This window comes from Triturus cristatus, chromosome 4_1 (genome assembly GCF_964204655.1).
Source record: "Triturus cristatus chromosome 4_1, aTriCri1.1, whole genome shotgun sequence".
Lineage (NCBI taxonomy): Eukaryota > Metazoa > Chordata > Amphibia > Caudata > Salamandridae > Triturus > Triturus cristatus.
Window position 1 is genome coordinate 918,835,663 of NC_140585.1, and position 18,230 is coordinate 918,853,892.

Here is an 18,230-nt window from a genome sequence, read left to right on the forward strand (position 1 = left end):
ATTCATTTTGAGGTGAATTGGGAACGCACAGTTGCACTAGGACCTGCAATCTGTGCTCCGTCATAGGACTAAAAACAAGCATTGGCATAGCTAATAGGTCTCGCCTTTGGGACCTTATAAGTGTTTAGTTATCCAGCACAATATCCTTGGTGCAACAACATCAAGTGTTGCATGGCTAAACACTTATAAGGTCCCAAAGGCGAGACCTATTGGCTATGCCAATGCGTGTTTTGTTCATGAAGTGATTTCTGTCATTTGGCAGGATTCTTTCCCCAACCATCGCTTGGTTTGAAATCTGAGAAGAACCGCAAGCATTTCTGGTTGAGCTGATTTTCTAATACATATACTCAGCCCTAAGCTTGTGAATGCTGCCAGTCGGTTTGGGAAGATAGTCACGCAAATGAAGTATTCAGGATTTTAGGAATATGAGGGGGGAGGAATCCTCAATAGAGAGCTACTATTACGCAGAAGTAAACTTTCCTTGTTTATTCACAGGCAGGAGTGCGTGGAGCAGCTTCTACGGAACATGTTTGATGGAGAGAGGACCGAGAACTGCATTGTGAACGGAACACAGATTTTACTCACTTTGCTAGAGACTAGGAGGTCAGGGTAGGTTCCTTTGACATCTCCTAAGAAATGTTTTTTTTTGTCTGTATGTAGCATTTTATTCATATAAGAGCCTTGTGGTGCTAGGCAGTGTATGTGTATATTGTTTACCACAATGTAGCGTATTGCTCATAACGGAGTGTTTAAACACAGGTTTTTACATTACCGCTTTGATTTTTTTTTTTCTTTCTATCCTGAGTTTGAAAACGATGAGAATTTATTTTGTGATGTTAATTGTATCATATCACCAGCAGTGCATTCTGTGCATACCGGTGTATAATGCAAGAAAAGATGCATAAATAAAGCGATTGTCCTGCAGACTTTTTAATTCTCTGCACTACATTAGTTAAGTATATCCAGCTTAAAGCATCATTTTTAAGAAGATGGAGAATGATTGTGCCATGCTCCTTTCTTGGTTTGGTCCTGTAGAATAATTCCATTTATGGTCCAGTGCTGAGAATAATTAAATGATTGCAATTTAATCGAAGTTAAAACATTTGTACTAGGTCTACAATTGTCTCCTTAATGATAACCAAGTACTCCATTGTAGTACTTGACTCTCTCGGGGTAGCGAAGCGGAGCAGTCCAAGGCCTGTTTAGGGGAGGTGGTGTGGTCAAGCAATCTCAATTCCCTGACATCTAGCAATAACACTCAATAAAATATTGTTTCGTCAGTGCTTTTCCTTTAAAAAAAGGAAAGTACATTCATAATTTATTACAGCCATACTACTAAATACTACACATTAAACTAGAAATATATACATCCTTTAGATTGAAAATACCTTTGTGACACCCTCCTATCATAATACACCCTTGGTGGGTACTGAACCCCATAATCAAAATACCTCCTACCTATATCCGATGCAATATCACAATATAGCGGGGTTTTTATTTTAAAAGGAAGACCTACTCTGTCAAAGGGTCATCACATTAATGTCTCTAAGGCAAAGCCGTATTGGCTTTGTCAAGGGGGTCACCTCCTCAGTTTATATCTGGCCAGCCTATTTGCTTTGGCAAGGGGTCTTCATAATAAAAAAGCAGTCACGTTAGAATTATATCACTAAAGTCAATAGAATCTGCCATCATATCACTAAAGTCAATAGAATCAGCCATCATATTCACATGCATTCAATAATAATGTAAGCATTGCAACTTCAGTTATCATTGTTAATACGTGTTTTAAATAAAGCATTGCATTTTAACCCGAAACCTGTATGCCACAGTCTCTCTAACATTCTTCAGGTCACACAATGTAGCCTGCAGAGCCCAAGAGTAAAAGCTTCAGCTCTACTAACACTGTGTTGAAGTTTCACTCCCCGTTTTTCTTTTCATCTAACCCCTAGGGACACTTTTAAAGTAATTACCAGTCCACTAGGAGGCATTATTACACTCCTGTACAATTGCCCTCGCAATCTGCCATTCTCAACCACATCTTTCAGCTCATTCTAGTTTCCCAATCCTGAAACTCCATCAAAAGCTCCTTTCACTTGGAATTAGTAGCCCACTTTACTTACTAGGTGAGTGATGTGAGGAGGAACCTGATGATGAAGCATGCCAGCCATGGGTGGTGTGGGATTTCCTTCTTTAATCAAAAAATGTCAACATCAGAAAGCCTGAATATTAATCACACACCCAGTCAATGGTGTTGTGGTCTGTATAGACAGTGTGCAGTTTGTGTGCTCCCCACATCTCCGTATTTCTTTCTTACCATGTGCTTCTCTGGCCCTCCTGTGTTGTTTCTGCTCCCCATGTCGCTTCCCCCCACTTCCCATGTCCCTGTTCTGCTTTCCCACCTTCTCGCATTCCCCATTTTGCTTCCACACCCCTGTGGTATGTGTTTTTTTTGTTTTTATTGATCGACTTGGATTGGTAATTCCAAATAAAATAAAAATCTGCATCCTTTTGTATGTGCGAGCATGCGTGATGGTGCGTCTGCCTACAGAACAATGCGGCCATCCCCCTCAAGTTTTTAAAAAATTTTTTTTAGGTCTCGCACCTAGCGATGCACTGCGCAGCAGTGCTCGCGCAGCAAGAGTCGTTTTGTCCGGGGTTCTGAAATGGACCCTGGAATTGTACACGCTCGTGCGTGTCTTTTTAGTTTGGTCTTCTGTGATTGGGCTTTGAGTGCGTGTTTTTTTTAAACAGACCACGCAATAGGCCAAAGGCGGGCGCATTGCTCCGCCCATGGCCTATTGGTGTCTGTTACGCGCACCAAAGCCCATGTGGTTTCACGGGCGCGATAATTGAAAGCACATATTCGCTGTGGCGCGTGCACAAAGCACTTGCGGGCGTGTCCCTTTTTAAATTTTTTATTTTTTTTTACAAGTGCCGCTTGTATTTAGATGGAGCTGGGAGCAGAGGAGCTGCAGCCGCTCCTCGGGCTGTAGCGGGGTAAGTCACTCCTCTCTATTTTTTAATTACTATTAGCGCAGAGTTGGCAACATCATCCCAGCACCTTGTCTGTACCAGCTCTCGCTACTGTACTATGTGTGCGCTGGCTGTCGCCCCTGGGACATGAGTGCGTGTCCTACCTCTTGCAGGAGGAGCTTTTAAAACGTAACCTAAGAAAGTTTGAGATTTCTGGAAGAGTCATGTTCTGCTTTTGCAAAAGCCTTTGTTTGTTCCGTACACACCGCCTTCAATGAGCCAGAAATTACATGAATTTTGTATCTTTCATTCCCGTTTTCTTCTTTGCTCTTTTGATTTTGTCCAGGACCCCTTTTTAATTTGTGAATGAAAGGTGTGTGTGTTGTTTTTTTTACTCCCCTGCGCCTTGCTTACAGATTCCTCTCCCTCGGGTAGCTGGACAGGTGTCTGTGATGGCTCCCTCCTTTGATGCCGGGACAGGTTTTTCAAGTCCTCTTTGGTACCTCGTTGTAACTGTGGGAGAAGCGGAGATGAAACCGCTCTCATTCATTAAGTGTCTTTTGACCTCCCACCTCCCGCGTGTAACAGAACTGGAGCTAAACCAGGTGTGTCCGTGCTTTCTTCGATCCTGTGCTTCGGTGCGTTGTCTGTCTCGGGGAGTAGTGTTGCGATTGGAACCAGTTTTATGAGTGTGTAGTGCAAGAGCTAGCAACCCTCCACAGAAGTGCACCAGCTTCTACTTATTGTGAGTGGACTGGCTTGTGAGAAAGTGACTATCACCTCACTGCAACATCACTTCTGTGGTCCACGGGGATGGAGGAGGTGTGTCGCAAGAGGACGTTGGAGACGGTGGCAACACATTCACTGGCTGTTTCCGGTGTGGAGGGGCACGGGGCTGGAGTGAGAGAGACAGCAGTGTGTGTGAGGCAGCAGTGTGTGTGAGGCAGCAGTGTGTGTGAGGCAGCAGTGTGTGTGAGGCAGCAGTGTGTGTGAGGCAGCAGTGTGTGTGAGGCAGCAGTGTGTGTGAGGCAGCAGTGTGTGTGAGGCAGCAGTGTGTGTGAGGCAGCAGTGTGTGTGAGGCAGCAGTGTGTGTGAGGCAGCAGTGTGTGTGAGGCAGCAGTGTGTGTGAGGCAGCAGTGTGTGTGAGGCAGCAGTGTGTGTGAGGCAGCAGTGTGTGTGAGGCAGCAGTGTGTGTGAGGCAGCAGTGTGTGTGAGGCAGCAGTGTGTGTGAGGCAGCAGTGTGTGTGAGGCATGGAGTGTGTGAGGCATGGAGTGTGTGTGAGGCATGGAGTGTGTGTGAGGCATGGAGTGCGTGTGAGGCATGGAGTGCGTGTGAGGCATGGAGTGCGTGTGAGGCATGGAGTGCGTGTGAGAGCATGGAGTGCGTGTGAGAGCATGGAGTGCGTGTGAGAGCATGGAGTGCGTGTGAGAGCATGGAGTGCGTGTGAGAGCATGGAGTGCGTGTGAGAGCATGGAGTGCGTGTGAGAGCATGGAGTGCGAGAGAGAGCATGGAGTGCGAGAGAGAGCATGGAGTGCGAGAGAGAGCATGGGGTGCGAGAGAGAGCATGGGGTGCGAGAGAGAGCATGGGGTGCGAGAGAGAGCATGGGGTGCGAGAGAGAGCATGGGGTGCGAGAGAGAGCATGGGGTGCGAGAGAGAGCATGGGGTGCGAGAGAGAGCATGGGGTGCGAGAGAGAGCATGGGGTGCGAGAGAGAGCATGGGGTGCGAGAGAGAGCATGGGGTGCGAGAGAGAGCATGGGGTGCGAGAGAGAGCATGGGGTGCGAGAGCAAGCAAGCAAAGCCAAGGTCTATTGGCTTTGTCACTTTAAAACCATAGCTAAAAGGTAAAATGTAACTTCTTATATTCTCAGTACTTCAAGATATTTTGTCCTGGGGGCCCTTACTTCCCATTCTCTGCGAGACGTCCATACTAGAGGGTGCACATTCGGACTACTTCCCTATGCTCTGCTGGCTGATATGGGTCTGTCATGGTCAATTTGCAAGCCATTGCATCTCAGCTTGTCCCGCTGCTATCGCCTGGTGGGCATGAGCCAGCTTAAAACCCACGTTCATATCTACCGGGAACACAATGACTGCTCGGTTGACATTGTGGGCTGACATTGTGGGCAGCAACGAAGACGACTATCAGGGGGCCGCCGATGAGAGACGCTGACCTATCCAGAAGGAAGAGCATCAGAAGGTTCTGGAAGCAGATAGAGCCTGCCTCACTCGTGCTTACATGGCTCACCCTATTGTTAGGCGCAGCTTTGAGAAGGCATGCATGGACCGCAATACCCTCTTTACCTTCAAAGCGGAGTATGCGCTTCAGAGATTGAAATACCGGCACTGTGAGCAGGGAGAGAAGGCGGGACAGCTACTGGCGGCGCAGCTCAGTCAGAGGGAAGTGGGAATGTACTCTGGGGTGCTGGTCACCAAGGCACAGGAATTCGCAGTTGCGTTTTCATTGTACTTCTCGGAATTTGTTCAGGGACCAGCGCAGATGGACACCTTCTTAGACGGTATTCACTTACCATGCCTTTCAGAGGACTGCAAACAGCTGCTTCAGGGCCCGATCACTAATGCGGAGATAGAACAGGCCATCTCGGATTTACCCAATCATAAAGCCCCGGGTGAGGATGGCTTCCTGGCAGAGTTCTACAAGTGGACCAAATCCAAAGTGGTGGATTTTCTGCATGATTTTGATTGCTTCTGCATGAGGTTGATTGCTCAGGCTCCCTGGGCTTATTATCCAATAGGGTGCTGATTTCAGTTCTATCCAAACCAGGAAAGGACCCTCTCCTTTGTGGCAGTTATCGCCCTATATCCGTGCTTAATGGGGATGTCAAGATATTGGCCAGCATTCTAGCTGCCCGCCTCCAGCGAGTCCCTCCCCCGTCTTAGTCATCATTCACAAGTGGGGTTTGTCCCTGGTCTCTCGTCACGCAACCATCTTCGAACATTAGCTCATGCAGGCAGGCTAGCACCGGACCTTCCTGATGAGGCCTTGGCACAGTCGTTGGATGCTGAGAAGACCTTTGACAGGATAGAATGGGAATACCGGTTTACTGTGCTCTGGAAATTTGGCCTTGGTGAGGACTTCATCTCTGGAGTGAGACAGCTCTATTACTTCCCCCTTGCCGCAGGTCAATTGTGGGGGTTTTCTTTCTGATCCCTTCCCAGTCCGCAGATGTACCAGTCAGGCTTTCCCACTCTTCCCCCTGCTATTTCTCCTTATGATGGAGCATTAGTGGCTTCCCTGCACCAATCTCATCAGATCATAGGTATTCCCACGTCTGGAGGTCTGTCAACACTATGTGTATGCACATATGACATTCTTACCTTATCTACCTTACCCTCCTCCATCCCCGTGGTACTGGAGACCATTGATGCTTTTGCGTCAATGTTCTGCTACAAGGTGAACTGGGGAAAGAGCGAAGCCTTGCCGCGGTCACGGATCACCACAAGCACCGCCATCACTGGTTACCCGTTCCAGTGGAAGAATTCCTGCCTTGGGTATTTTGGCATTTTAGTTAACAGGGGCCTGGAGCACCTGTTGACGTATAACCTGGACCCACTTATTGAGCAAATGCGATTGGACTTCGCCAAATGGTCCCAGCTGAATCTCTCACTCTGGGGGATGGACACAAGCAGTGGAAATGGTTACTCTTCCCCGATTCACATACGTGTTGGGCATACTTCCCCAACTGGTACCTCTCTTGACCCTCTGTCGGATAGATAAGACCATTAGGACTTTCATCTGGGGTTCAGCGAGCCCTGCCGCGTCCTCCAACCCCATGCTAAAAGCCATAAACACCGCCTGGATGCGAGCTGCCAAGTTCTTTTCAGTGGATGCACATCTCACTGACGAAGCTCCCCTCTGGAACAATACTGGTATTGGCTTTGGGGGGGGGAGGCATGCTTGATTGGGGCCACTAGCGCAGAGCTGGGATCTTGACACTTACACACCTGATCTCCGACAGCGGACTCAAGTCCTTGGAGATGATACAAAACAAATTTGGCCTGTTGCATACTCAACAGTGGTGCTATACACAACTACTTTATTGACTGTTGAGGTCCCCAGCCCTGAACCATGCCCTGTTCTCCGTTGCTCATTTACCTTAATACTTGGGGTCACTTTAAAGGTGTAATGTCCGAGATTCTATTATCTCCAGATGCGCCACCTCTCCTCCAAGCCACGATTGGCTAGCCTCAGGATAAACTGGCAGGATCTCCTACAGGTGAAATATGATGAAGAGGATTAGGCAGAGCTTTTGGAGGGCCTGGAATGGGGCGTTCAAGAAGCACGGATGTTATGTTATGTTATAGTAATTTTATAAGGCGCACAGCTGCCCAAAAAGGGTTTCCCAGCGCCAGCCTGAAGGGGCAAGAGAATCCGAAATTGATTGAAAAGCCAGGTTTTTAAACCTTTACGGATGTTCACTTATAGTTCGAGGCATGTGGGCTGCTGAATTCATATCTGTGCATAGATCGCCGCCTAGTGTTGGGTCCGGATGTTTGCACGTTGTTGTCCTGGAAGAGTCTTCGAAGTATCCTTGGATAGGTGACTCCTCCCATGGACTACAGTGCGCATGGGCATCCTCTCCATCCTCAGATTGTTTTTTTCCGCCATTGGGTTCGGATGTGCTATCTTAGCTCAAGTTAGGAAAAACTTTTGTCGAGGCCACAAGGCCTTTAGTTCGCGTCGGTACTGTTTATCGATCGGGTTTCGATACTTTTTGTTAGTTTACTAACTTTCAGCACCGACTTTGTTCGCATTTGCCTGTCCATCGACTCTACTTCGACGATGGAATCCAGGACGCCATTCAAAAGGTGTCCGGTATGCAATGCGAAGTACCCACACATCGACGTCCATCCGGTGTGCAACAAATGCCTTTCGCCGGACCACGACGAATCGACATGTATGGCCTGTGCCCGGTTCCGTTCAAAGAAGACTCTGCGGAATCGTCGAGCGGCGAGGCTCGAAGCGCAGCACGCGGCACCGGCCCCAGCTGACATCTTCGACGAGGCTGACGACGTCGAAGAAGTAGAAGTCTTACCCTCCAGTCCCGTTTCCGAACACGAACACGAACCCGGATCGGACGAGGCCGACGAGTCACTCTTCCACAGAGGTGAAGACGACACCGAGGTAGGAGACGACGAGGAGGCCTTAGGAGCCGAAGAGAGTAGCTCCGATGATGAACAAGGCCTACCTGTTCAGACCGAAATTTCACCAGCGCCACAGACTATGGCTCCGGTCGAGGGATCGCCTTCGGGCCTTACCCGAGACCTATCACGCAGTCCTTCGGCCCCGCCCTCGGGCCCGGCCTCGGACGTTCAGCGGCAGCCATTACCGCTTAAGCCAGCTGGTTTCCCTTCCACGAAACCGAAACCGAAAGCTGCTCAGGTTCCTACGAAACCGAAACTGAAAGTGGCGCTAGTCGGATCGAGGCCTTCAACACCTTCGACGCCAGCGCACCGGGTCGGCACCGACCGCACCAAGAGAGACTTCGGTGCCGAACTCGAGACGGGCGACATGGGAGTCGACAAACGGAAGAAGGTCATCGGCGCCGACAAACCTGCCCGGTTACCGGCGTCGACGCCACCGACACCGAGGGCCGTCCCGCCTGCTACGCCTCGCAGCACTCCCTCGACGACACCAAAACCTCACGTGTCGAAGACGTCGACGGTGATCTCCGCACCTCGACTCGATGCGCCACGGGCGCAGAAGATATCTGCAGCCGCCTCGACGACCCTGGCGGGGGCCACGACCTCTAAGGCGCCCCGAGTACGGCCTGGCGCGATGCCAGGCTGCAGATCCAAGGACGCCCTCCAGGACCCGTCGGGTTCCGGTTCGGCTCCGGCGGTTTCGTCGGTGCCGACCAGCATTACCTTCGGCTTGCCTCCACCCACAATCCCGAAGGCGTTTCAACTCAGGACACAGGTCACCAAAACTGCGGTTACACCTGTCGAGCCGTCTCCGTCACACGTCATCGACGCCGACACTGGCAGGATGATTCTCCACGGCCGAAGGATAACTTCGGAACCGCCATTGGAGCCTTTCAGGATCCCGCTAAAGAGGAAGCTGCCTGTGGACTCAGAACCTCTCCTGTATGAACCCTTCTATTCACCCTACCAGGATCCACACCGGGCCTCCCCCACACGCTCCGACACGGATACCATGTGGACACGGACCCTGATGACCAGCAGGACCCTGACCAAACTTGGGGCGACCCTGCAGACCCCAGTGCACCTCTTGATGCACAGGACACACAACTATATGGGCCAAAAACATCACCCACAGAGGATACTGCGGCGTTCAACGCTCTGATTGAACGTGCGGCAAACAACCATGATGTACAGCTTCACTCTGATATCATCGAAGATGACTTTCTAATGGACACCTTTGCATCCTCAGAAAGACATGTAAAGACTCTGCCAATGTTGAAGGGGGTCCTCAAGCCAGCCACTGACATTTTCAAGGAACCCACCAGGGCACGAGTGATAAACCCCAGGATCGATAAAAAATACAGATCAGCACCTGGGGATCCTACTTACATCAGAGGCCAATTACCACTCGACTCCATCGTTGTGGCGAATGCCCGCAAGAGGGCACACTCGCAGACAACGGGTGACGCTCCTCCCCCGGACAAAGAGTCCAAGGTGCTAGAGACCTCCGGCAAGCGAGTTGCCGCACAAGCTGCAAACATATGGCGCATAGCTAACACTCAAGCGCTCCTCGCTCGCTACGATAGAGCGCACTATGACACACTGGAGCAACTTCTTCAGCACCTCCCTGACCCCTACAAAGAAGGTGCAGAAATCCTTATCAGAGAGGGACAGCTACTCACAAATGCTGCCATTAAATGTGCACTAGACGCTGCAGACACGGCTGCCAGGGCCATCAACACTAGCGTCATCCTACGACGTCACGCCTGGCTACGTATCTCAGGATTCAAGCCTGAGGTACAAAACAATATACTTAATCAGCCCGTCAACCCCGACTTTTTGTTCGGACCTGAGGTTGACACCACCCTCGAGAAGATAAAAAAGGACACGGACACTGCAAAGTCCATGGGCGCCCTACAAACTCAGTCCTTTCGGAGCGGCTCCTTTCGTCGCCCCGGAAACAAGGGGGCAGGTAGAGGACAGGGGTCACAACAAACATATAACAAGGGTAATACGCAGACCACCTACGATAAGAACACCCGAGGTGGCTATCGTGGCTCCAGTACCAAGGGCAGAGGACGTGGCTACGGCAACACCAGGTCCTCCCCCAAGAACAAGCAGTGACGCCCTCTCCCTTCCTCCCGACCACATAACACCTGTCGGGGGAAGGCTACAACGGTTCCTGTCCACGTGGAACTCCATCACCACGGACAGGTGGGTCAAAGATATTATAAAACACGGTTACTGTCTGGAGTTAACTTCCACTCCACCCACAATACCACCAAGAAACCGTCCTATGTCCTCAGAGCACTTAACGCTCTTACAGCAAGAGGTAGAAAGTATGCTTCTAAAAGGCGCTATCGAGCTCGTACCCATCCACGAGCAGGGCACGGGGGTTTACTCCCTCTACTTCTTAATTCCAAAAAAGGACGGGTCGCTCAGGCCTATATTAGACCTGAGACCCCTGAACCAGTACATTCTTTCAGAGCACTTTCACATGCTCACTCTACAGCAAGTCCTTCCGCTTCTCAAGCAGGGAGACTTCCTAGCATCACTGGACCTCAAGGATGCGTACTTCCACATACCCATCCACCCCTCACACAAAAAATACCTCAGGTTTACTGTTCAGGGGCAGCACTATCAGTTCAAAGTCCTTCCCTTCGGCGTGACAACAGCGCCCAGGGTTTTCACGAAGTGCCTAGCTACGGTGGCAGCACACTTACGGAGGCAGCATATACACGTCTACCCCTACCTAGACGACTGGCTCGTTCAAGCGAAGTCGGCCCAGCAATGTGCAAGCCATATGTCCCGCACCATTCACCTTCTTCACAGTCTGGGATTCTCACTAAATTACCCAAAGTCCCATCTCCAGCCCGCACACGTACAACAGTACCTGGGCGCGACTATAGACACTCTGGCGGCCTCAGCTCAGCCAAGTTTAGTGAGGATCAACAGCATACAACTGCTGATCTCCAAGTTCAAACACAATCACTCGCTTCCAGCGCGAGTGTTTATGCAGTTGATAGGCATGATGGCCTCCTGCATCTTCATAGTCCCGCACGCGAGATTACATATGCGCCCACTTCAGGAGTGCCTAGCACGTCAGTGGAATCAGGCTCAAGGACAGTTGAAAGACCTAGTGTTGGTGAGCGGTCGGGCATACAACTCTCTGCATTGGTGGAATCCACAAAACCTTTGCAAGGGGCGACCGTTCCAAGAGCCTGTTCCACAAATAGTACTGACAGCGGACGCGTCTCTCCAGGGATGGGGAGCTCATGTACTACACTACACAGTGCAGGGACTATGGACGACACAACAGAAGAAGATGCACATCAACCTTCTGGAACTGATGGCAATCTTCCTGGCCATGAAGGCTTTCAAAGTACATCTGTGCAACAAGGTCGTGTTGATCCGGACGGACAACATGACCGCAATGTACTACATACAGAAACAGGGAGGGACACACTCTCCACAGTTGTCTCATCTGGCTCAGAGCATGTGGAAGTGGGCCATTCAGAGGAACATGTTCCTCATGGCAGAACACCTCCCCGGCAAGGACAACCAGATGGCGGATCTGCTCAGCAGACACAGCCACCAGATGCACGAGTGGGAGTTACACCCATCAGTACTCCAACCGTACTTCCAGCAGTGGGGTCACCCAGAGATAGACCTATTCGCGACAAGCGAAAACGCAAAATGCCAAAGCTTCGCCGCCAGATTCCCACATCCGCAGTCGCAGGGCAATGCGATATGGATGAACTGGTCCGGCAGATTTGCGTACGCTTTTCCCCCAGCACCGTTGATACCGCTGGTGGCTCGCAAACTCCGACAACACTCCCTGACACTCGTCCTAGTTGCTCCCACGTGGGCACGCCAGCCGTGGTACACCACCTTCCTCGAACTTTCCGTGGTACCGCATCAAAGGCTGCGGATCAAACCCGCGCATTTGACGCAGAACCATGGAGAGGTTCAGCACCCAGATCCGCAACAGCTGAACCTGGCGATCTGGCTCCTGAAGTCCTAGAGTTTGGCTATCTCAATCTGCCACCTAACTGCATGGACATCATCAAGGAGGCCAGGAGACCTACTACAAGAGCTTGCTATGCAGCCAAATGGAAAAGGTTCGTCATTTATTGCGGTAATAATGACATTAACCCGCTGGACGCATCCATCCACGACATCATATGTTACCTCTTACACCTATACCGATGCAATCTGGCGTACACCTCTATACGTGTCCATTTGACCGCAATATCAGCCTATCTGCAAACCAGGCAGCACCTCTCTCTATTCAGAGTGCCTGCCATCAAAGCATTCTTGGAAGGACTCAAACGAGTCATTCCACCTAGTCACCCACCGGCTCCAATGTGGAACCTCAACTTGGTCCTCACACGCCTGATGGGTCCACCCTTTGAACCTCTACACTCATGCGAGATTCAATTCCTTACCTGGAAAGTAGCCTTCCTGGTAGCGATCACTTCCCTAAGAAGAGTTAGTGAACTCCAGGCACTAACCGTTCAAGAGCCATTTATTCAGGTTCACGCCAACAGGGTCGTACTACGTACCAACCCCAAATTCATGCCCAAAGTAATATCGCAGTTCCACATGAACCAGACTATTGAACTGCCCGTTTTCTTCCAAAACCCACAAACTGTTGCAGAGCGGGCATTACATACACTAGATGTACGGAGGGCCCTCATGTACTACATCGACAGGACTAAACCCTTCAGGAAGACAAAACAACTATTCGTTGCCTTTGCCCCACACCACAAAGGTAACGCCATCTCCAAAGCAGGGATAGCCAGATGGATAGTTAAGTGTATTCAAATCTGTTATCAAAAGGCAAAACGCACATTAACTATTCCACCACGAGCCCACTCAACACGCAAGTTGGGGGCTTCCATGGCCTTCCTAGGAAATATTCCCCTGCATGATATATGCAGAGCAGCCACATGGTCCACTACACACACATTTACAAAACACTATTGCGTAGATGTGCAGTCAAAACAGCAGGCAGCTGTAGGACAGGCTGTTCTCAAAACACTTTTTCAGACCGCTGCAGCTGGCACGGGTAGCCGCCGCCAATAGAGGGCACTGCTATGTATTCTATGCACAGATATGAATTCAGCAGCCCACATGCCTCGAACTGAATATGCTACTTACCAGTATGCATCTGTTCTTGGCATGTAGGGCTGCTGACATTCATATCGCCCTCCCTCCTCCCCGGCGCCTGTCGCAGCTGCAGCTCTCAGAATTATTGCAAGCATGGTCATCACTTTCTGTATCTACTCCATCACTGCCACAATGGCGAAAAACAATCTGAGGATGGAGAGGATGCCCATGCGCACTGTAGTCCATGGGAGGAGTCACCTATCCAAGGATACTTCGAAGACTCTTCCAGGACAACAACGTGCAAACATCCGGACCCAACACTAGGCGGCGATCTATGCACAGATATGAATGTCAGCAGCCCTACATGCCAAGAACAGATGCATACTGGTAAGTAGCATATTCATTATGTCTTTCCGGAGCGATATGGGGAGAGAGTTCCATAAAGTTGGACCAAGACAGGCAAATGAGCGACCACCTGTTCGTGAGAATTTGACCCTGGGAACCAAATATTTCCCCAGAGTAGTGGAGCGTAACAGACGTGGAGGTCGGTACGGGTGGACTAGGTCTTGTAGATTTTGAGGGACAGTGCCAGACTTGATCTTAAACATGTAACTCAAGGCTTTAAATTTAACACTGTTTGCGACCTTGAGCCAGTGAAGATCTTGCAAAGAGCTGGAGATAGAAGCAGTTTTAGGGATCCGACAAAGTAATCTGGCAGCAGAATTCTGCACCACCTATAATCTCCGTATTACTTCCTTGTTTGCCCCCACATAGAGGATGTTGCCGTAGTCCAGTCTTGAGGTCACTAGTGCCTGGACTACGGTCCTTTAAGTGGAGCAGGGGAACATCCAGATAATTTCAGGTGGCTGCCACATTCACTGCTTGATGTCTCATTGATAATCGGTCATCAATAATGAATCCCAAATTGCGGACTTGATGGATATGCTGGGGGTAGGCCACCCATTTTGGCAGTCCAGAGCTGGGGGCCCCAAAGGTCTTTATTGTTCCCCAGAATCAGGACCTCCGTCTTCTCGCCATTAAGTTTAAGTAGATTGGCTTGCATCCAAGATGCAATTTTCCTTAAGCCGGTCTGAAGAACTGATGGTCCGGACATCATCTCAGCAGAATGAGAGAAGATGATTTGGATAACGTCCGCATAAGAGAAAAGGGATAGCCCGACCTCCTCAGCAATTGTCGCCAAAGGTCTAATATAAACATTAAATAGTGAAGGGCTGAGAATAGAGCCCTGGGGTACCCCATAAGGAGAGGAATACGTTTTGGAAGTGACCCTTGAGGAAAAAACTTGAAATGTTCGGTTGGAAAGAAAAGATGTAATCCAGTCAAGAGCTGGACCAGAGATGCCAAGGGACTGTAGGGATTTTATTAACATGGTGTGAGACACCATGTCAAACTCGGCGCTCAGATCTAATAATATGAGGGCCACCGTGTCCCTGAAGTCCAAACGGTGTCGTATCATTTCTGTGACTCCAAGGAGAGTTGTCTCGGTCGAAAAACCGTCTCTAAATCCGGATTGAGAGGAGTGCAAGAAATTGGAGGTTTCAACAAACTGGATCAATTGTAAATGTATGTGCTTATCAAAAATTTTGGAGTAAATCGGAAGTAAACAAATTGGTCTGAAATTGGATGACTGGGCAGGATCAGCATTAGTCTTCTTCAGGAGCGGAAAGACCATACCGTTTTTCCATTCAGGCGGAACAATAGCCTCCTGTAAGGAGGCATTAAGTAGCTCCATTATTAACCTAAGAGATGGTAATTCAAGCTTCTGTAGCACAGCGGTAGGCAGGAGATCGCAAGGAGAGCCTGATTTAATGCTACCCAAGATCTTTTTAAATGAATTAATATCTAGGGGCGACCAAAATTCCAGTTTATTTGTGGGTTCAGCCGTGCAAGTGAACCCAGAGATGGAGGCTTGCTGAGTAGAGTCCTCTACCAACGTATTGCATAATGTAGAGTGTATTTGCTTCACTTTGTTCAGAAAAAAATTAGCAAGGTTGTCACACTGCGGCCCATCTATGATAGGGGGCATGGGCTGAGTGTCAGAACCAGACAACTTTTTGACCATTGTAAATAAGATGCATGTGCAGTTCTGCGCATTAGCAATGATAGATTAAACAAAATCCGCGCAAGCTAATTTACAAAGGGCTTGGTCATCTTTTAAGGCCTTTTTATATTTAAGTTTGGAGTCGGGCGCATAGTTCCTCCTTCAACATCTTTCCAACGCTTTGCATTTAGTTTTCTCAATTTTTAGTTTCTCTGTAAACCAAGGGGCAGAGGGGGCGGTGATTATAAGACCTTTTAATTGAGGATGGAAGGCAGTCATTGATTGCTTTAAGAATCCAAACTTGGATTAGGCCCTGAGAAGAGGTCGACATTTGATGAATGGTGGGGGACACTATTGGACAGGAGTTTGTTGAAAAGTTCTATATCCAATTTGCCCCAGTTCCTAGATTTTTACTGAGCTCCAGATACAGCTGAAAACAAATTCACCAGAATTGTGCAGTAAAACCTGACTGCAAAATGGTCTGACCAGCATATGGGAAGAGCAGGCGGACATTGAATATTAAGTTAACTGGAGAAGATGGAATCCAGTAAATGACCAGCCATGTGAGTGGGGCCAGTGTTACAAAGCAACACATTCATCGCTGCAAGGTCCGAGATCAGCATACTGCTGTTTGTACATTCAGGGTTATCAAGATGAAGATTAAGATCACCCAGAATGGTAAAGTTTGACACTTTAAGAAGGTGAGGAGTAATTAAGTCCGGAAAAGAGGAAGCCCAGGGGCCAGATGACCCAGGGGGGCAGTAGGTGACTATACCTGAGAAGGTAAATTGAGGGGTCAAGGTAAGTTTGAATAAGGCCTTCTCACAACCCATAAAAGGCAGCTCCTACAATTTGCATGAGTAGGATTTATTAAAAATTATATCAATGCCTCCCCTTTCCTAAGATCTCTATCCTTCCTGACTATGGCGTAATTAGAAGGTAAGGCGGAGGCTACATCTGGCCCCGAACTCGTATGCAGCCATGTTTCAGTCAAGAAGATGGCATCCTGCTGTTCACTACTTAGATCGAAAATGTCCGCCTTGTGTTTAGGAAGGGAGCGACAGTTAATATTCCAGAAAGTAAAAGTGTTGTTAGGTGAGTGCGTTGGGAAAAGCGGTTACCCTGTAGGAGGTTGGCAGTATCAGAGGTTGAATTGCTCTGCTCTCTAAAGGGCGCTGTGCAAAAAGTAAATTTGCAATGAGAGCAGCTGGTAACAGCATCCAAACGGTGAAATAGGTTACACTCTGAGTGGTGGATTCTCCGATATCTCAGTAACTGCTCCGACGAGTAACATATTGGGTTTTATATAAATTATTAGGCATTTGGCCAGGGTTCATGGCCCCTGGTCCCGTCTGGGCGAGGACGGGCGCAGACGGGCTTGCCTTTTGCGCGCCTTCAGCGTGGCCATTGCGCGCGTCCGCTCACTTAAAACATTTCTCTTCGTACGATTGGCATTGTTTCCCTCAGGTTCGCGCCGGGATACTCCTGAGTAGCTGAGCGCGTTACAAGTGGAAAATAACATAACATCACATAACTCCCCATTTAAATAGTAAATGAGGCAGGGTGGCGTGCAACCACTAGTGCGCACGGTACAAAAAATACGTGGCAAAAAAAGATGGCCGCCGTGGATTTCGGCCTTGATAGAGTGCCGGCAGTTGAGTTTAACACACTCAGAGTTAAAAAGCAGCAAGTCACAGTATAAAAGTAAGTAATAAAACGTTATGAACGAGTCTTTTAAAATGGATTAACAAATCGGCATCACGTTTACATAAGTGTTAGGAATACTGGGCTCCTCAGGGTCCGGGCGACGTAACAGGGGTCCACCTCCCGATATCCCCGGACTCCAACCAGATGGTTACGGAGCCCAGAGGCGATCAGGCGAGGGAAAACCGGAAGGGGGGAAGGGACAGCAGGGAATAGAACCTGAAAGACAAAAAGGAATAACATTCAGATATGAGCTATACTTGATCTCTACTCTCATATAGGTCTCACTAGGAAAAGTATTTACCCGGTGTGGTGGGAATCCTTCCCCGCGATCTCTGAGATACCTCTCTCAGGACCGCCAAATCATATCACTCCAGTACCCAGGCCTATTCCTGGCCTTGCAGCAACCACCACTCAGTAACAGTCGTGCAACGCAATGGCATTAGCCTCAGTCTTCCTTCAGACCAAGGGATCGTCATCCCCTCTCCGATACACAGTGTGCCCCAAGAAACTCCCTGTTGGCTTCCACGGTGTATAACCGCCGCCAGCGTTCTCAAAATGTTAGCGCTCCTTCACCACCGTGAGGATCAACACGCTATGAGTCTTGCCTCAGAACGTAACACCGTTACTCGTTGGTTATCCTCACCACGAGTACAGCCTGTGGGGTAATGCCTTTCCCCCTGTCTGCAAAGTTGGAATGTCTGTAAACCCGGTGTGGTTATGCTCCGCCGAGCACGCTATGAAAGTGTCTCCCCTCCTCCGGGAAATGAAGGGGTGTCTTTGGGGGTGTGGAGCACCCTCGAACTGTGAATCAGGAAAGCACGCACCTCCTATGGTGCCTCAAGGTTAACTCCGCCTAACGCGGACAATGGTTCTGTTCGCTCTTCAGCCTACGGGGTTACGAGCGCGCGATTACGGGAAAAGGGAGCCAGGGAATAGCTTCCTACCTGCTCCGGGTGAATCGCGGCAGTCGCGGGACGAATGGCCCTACGCCCCAAGCTGGCGTCAGTCTACTTGGTGCTCGGAAAACGGGTTCTCTCCGTGGACATACGCAGCTCCGCTCCTCTGCTGCGAACACTGTTCTTCCTCCAAGAAGTCGAATAATGCACACCTCCGGCCGTGGGGGACGTCGTTATAAGGACGTTTACTTCTGGGTCCCCGAGGCTGCAGGGAAACGTAGTTTACACGCTAGGTAGGCGCGTCGGCCTACGA

The 18,230-nt window shown here is 49.5% G+C and overlaps 1 protein-coding gene across 5 annotated transcripts in view; it reads left to right on the forward strand.

The window, feature by feature from the left end:
• The window catches only part of PPP6R2 (protein phosphatase 6 regulatory subunit 2), a 913,508-nt gene that overhangs the window by 293,814 nt on the left and 601,464 nt on the right, over positions 1 to 18,230 (forward strand). For 4 of the 5 annotated variants that reach the window (XM_085653731.1, XM_085653733.1, XM_085653735.1 and 1 more), the window contains exon 8: positions 496 to 609. In XM_085653731.1, coding sequence (XP_085509857.1) covers positions 496 to 609 — 114 coding nt within the window. The remainder of the gene's footprint in view (positions 1 to 495; positions 610 to 18,230) is intronic. The other variant, XM_085653732.1, reaches the window with a different exon arrangement.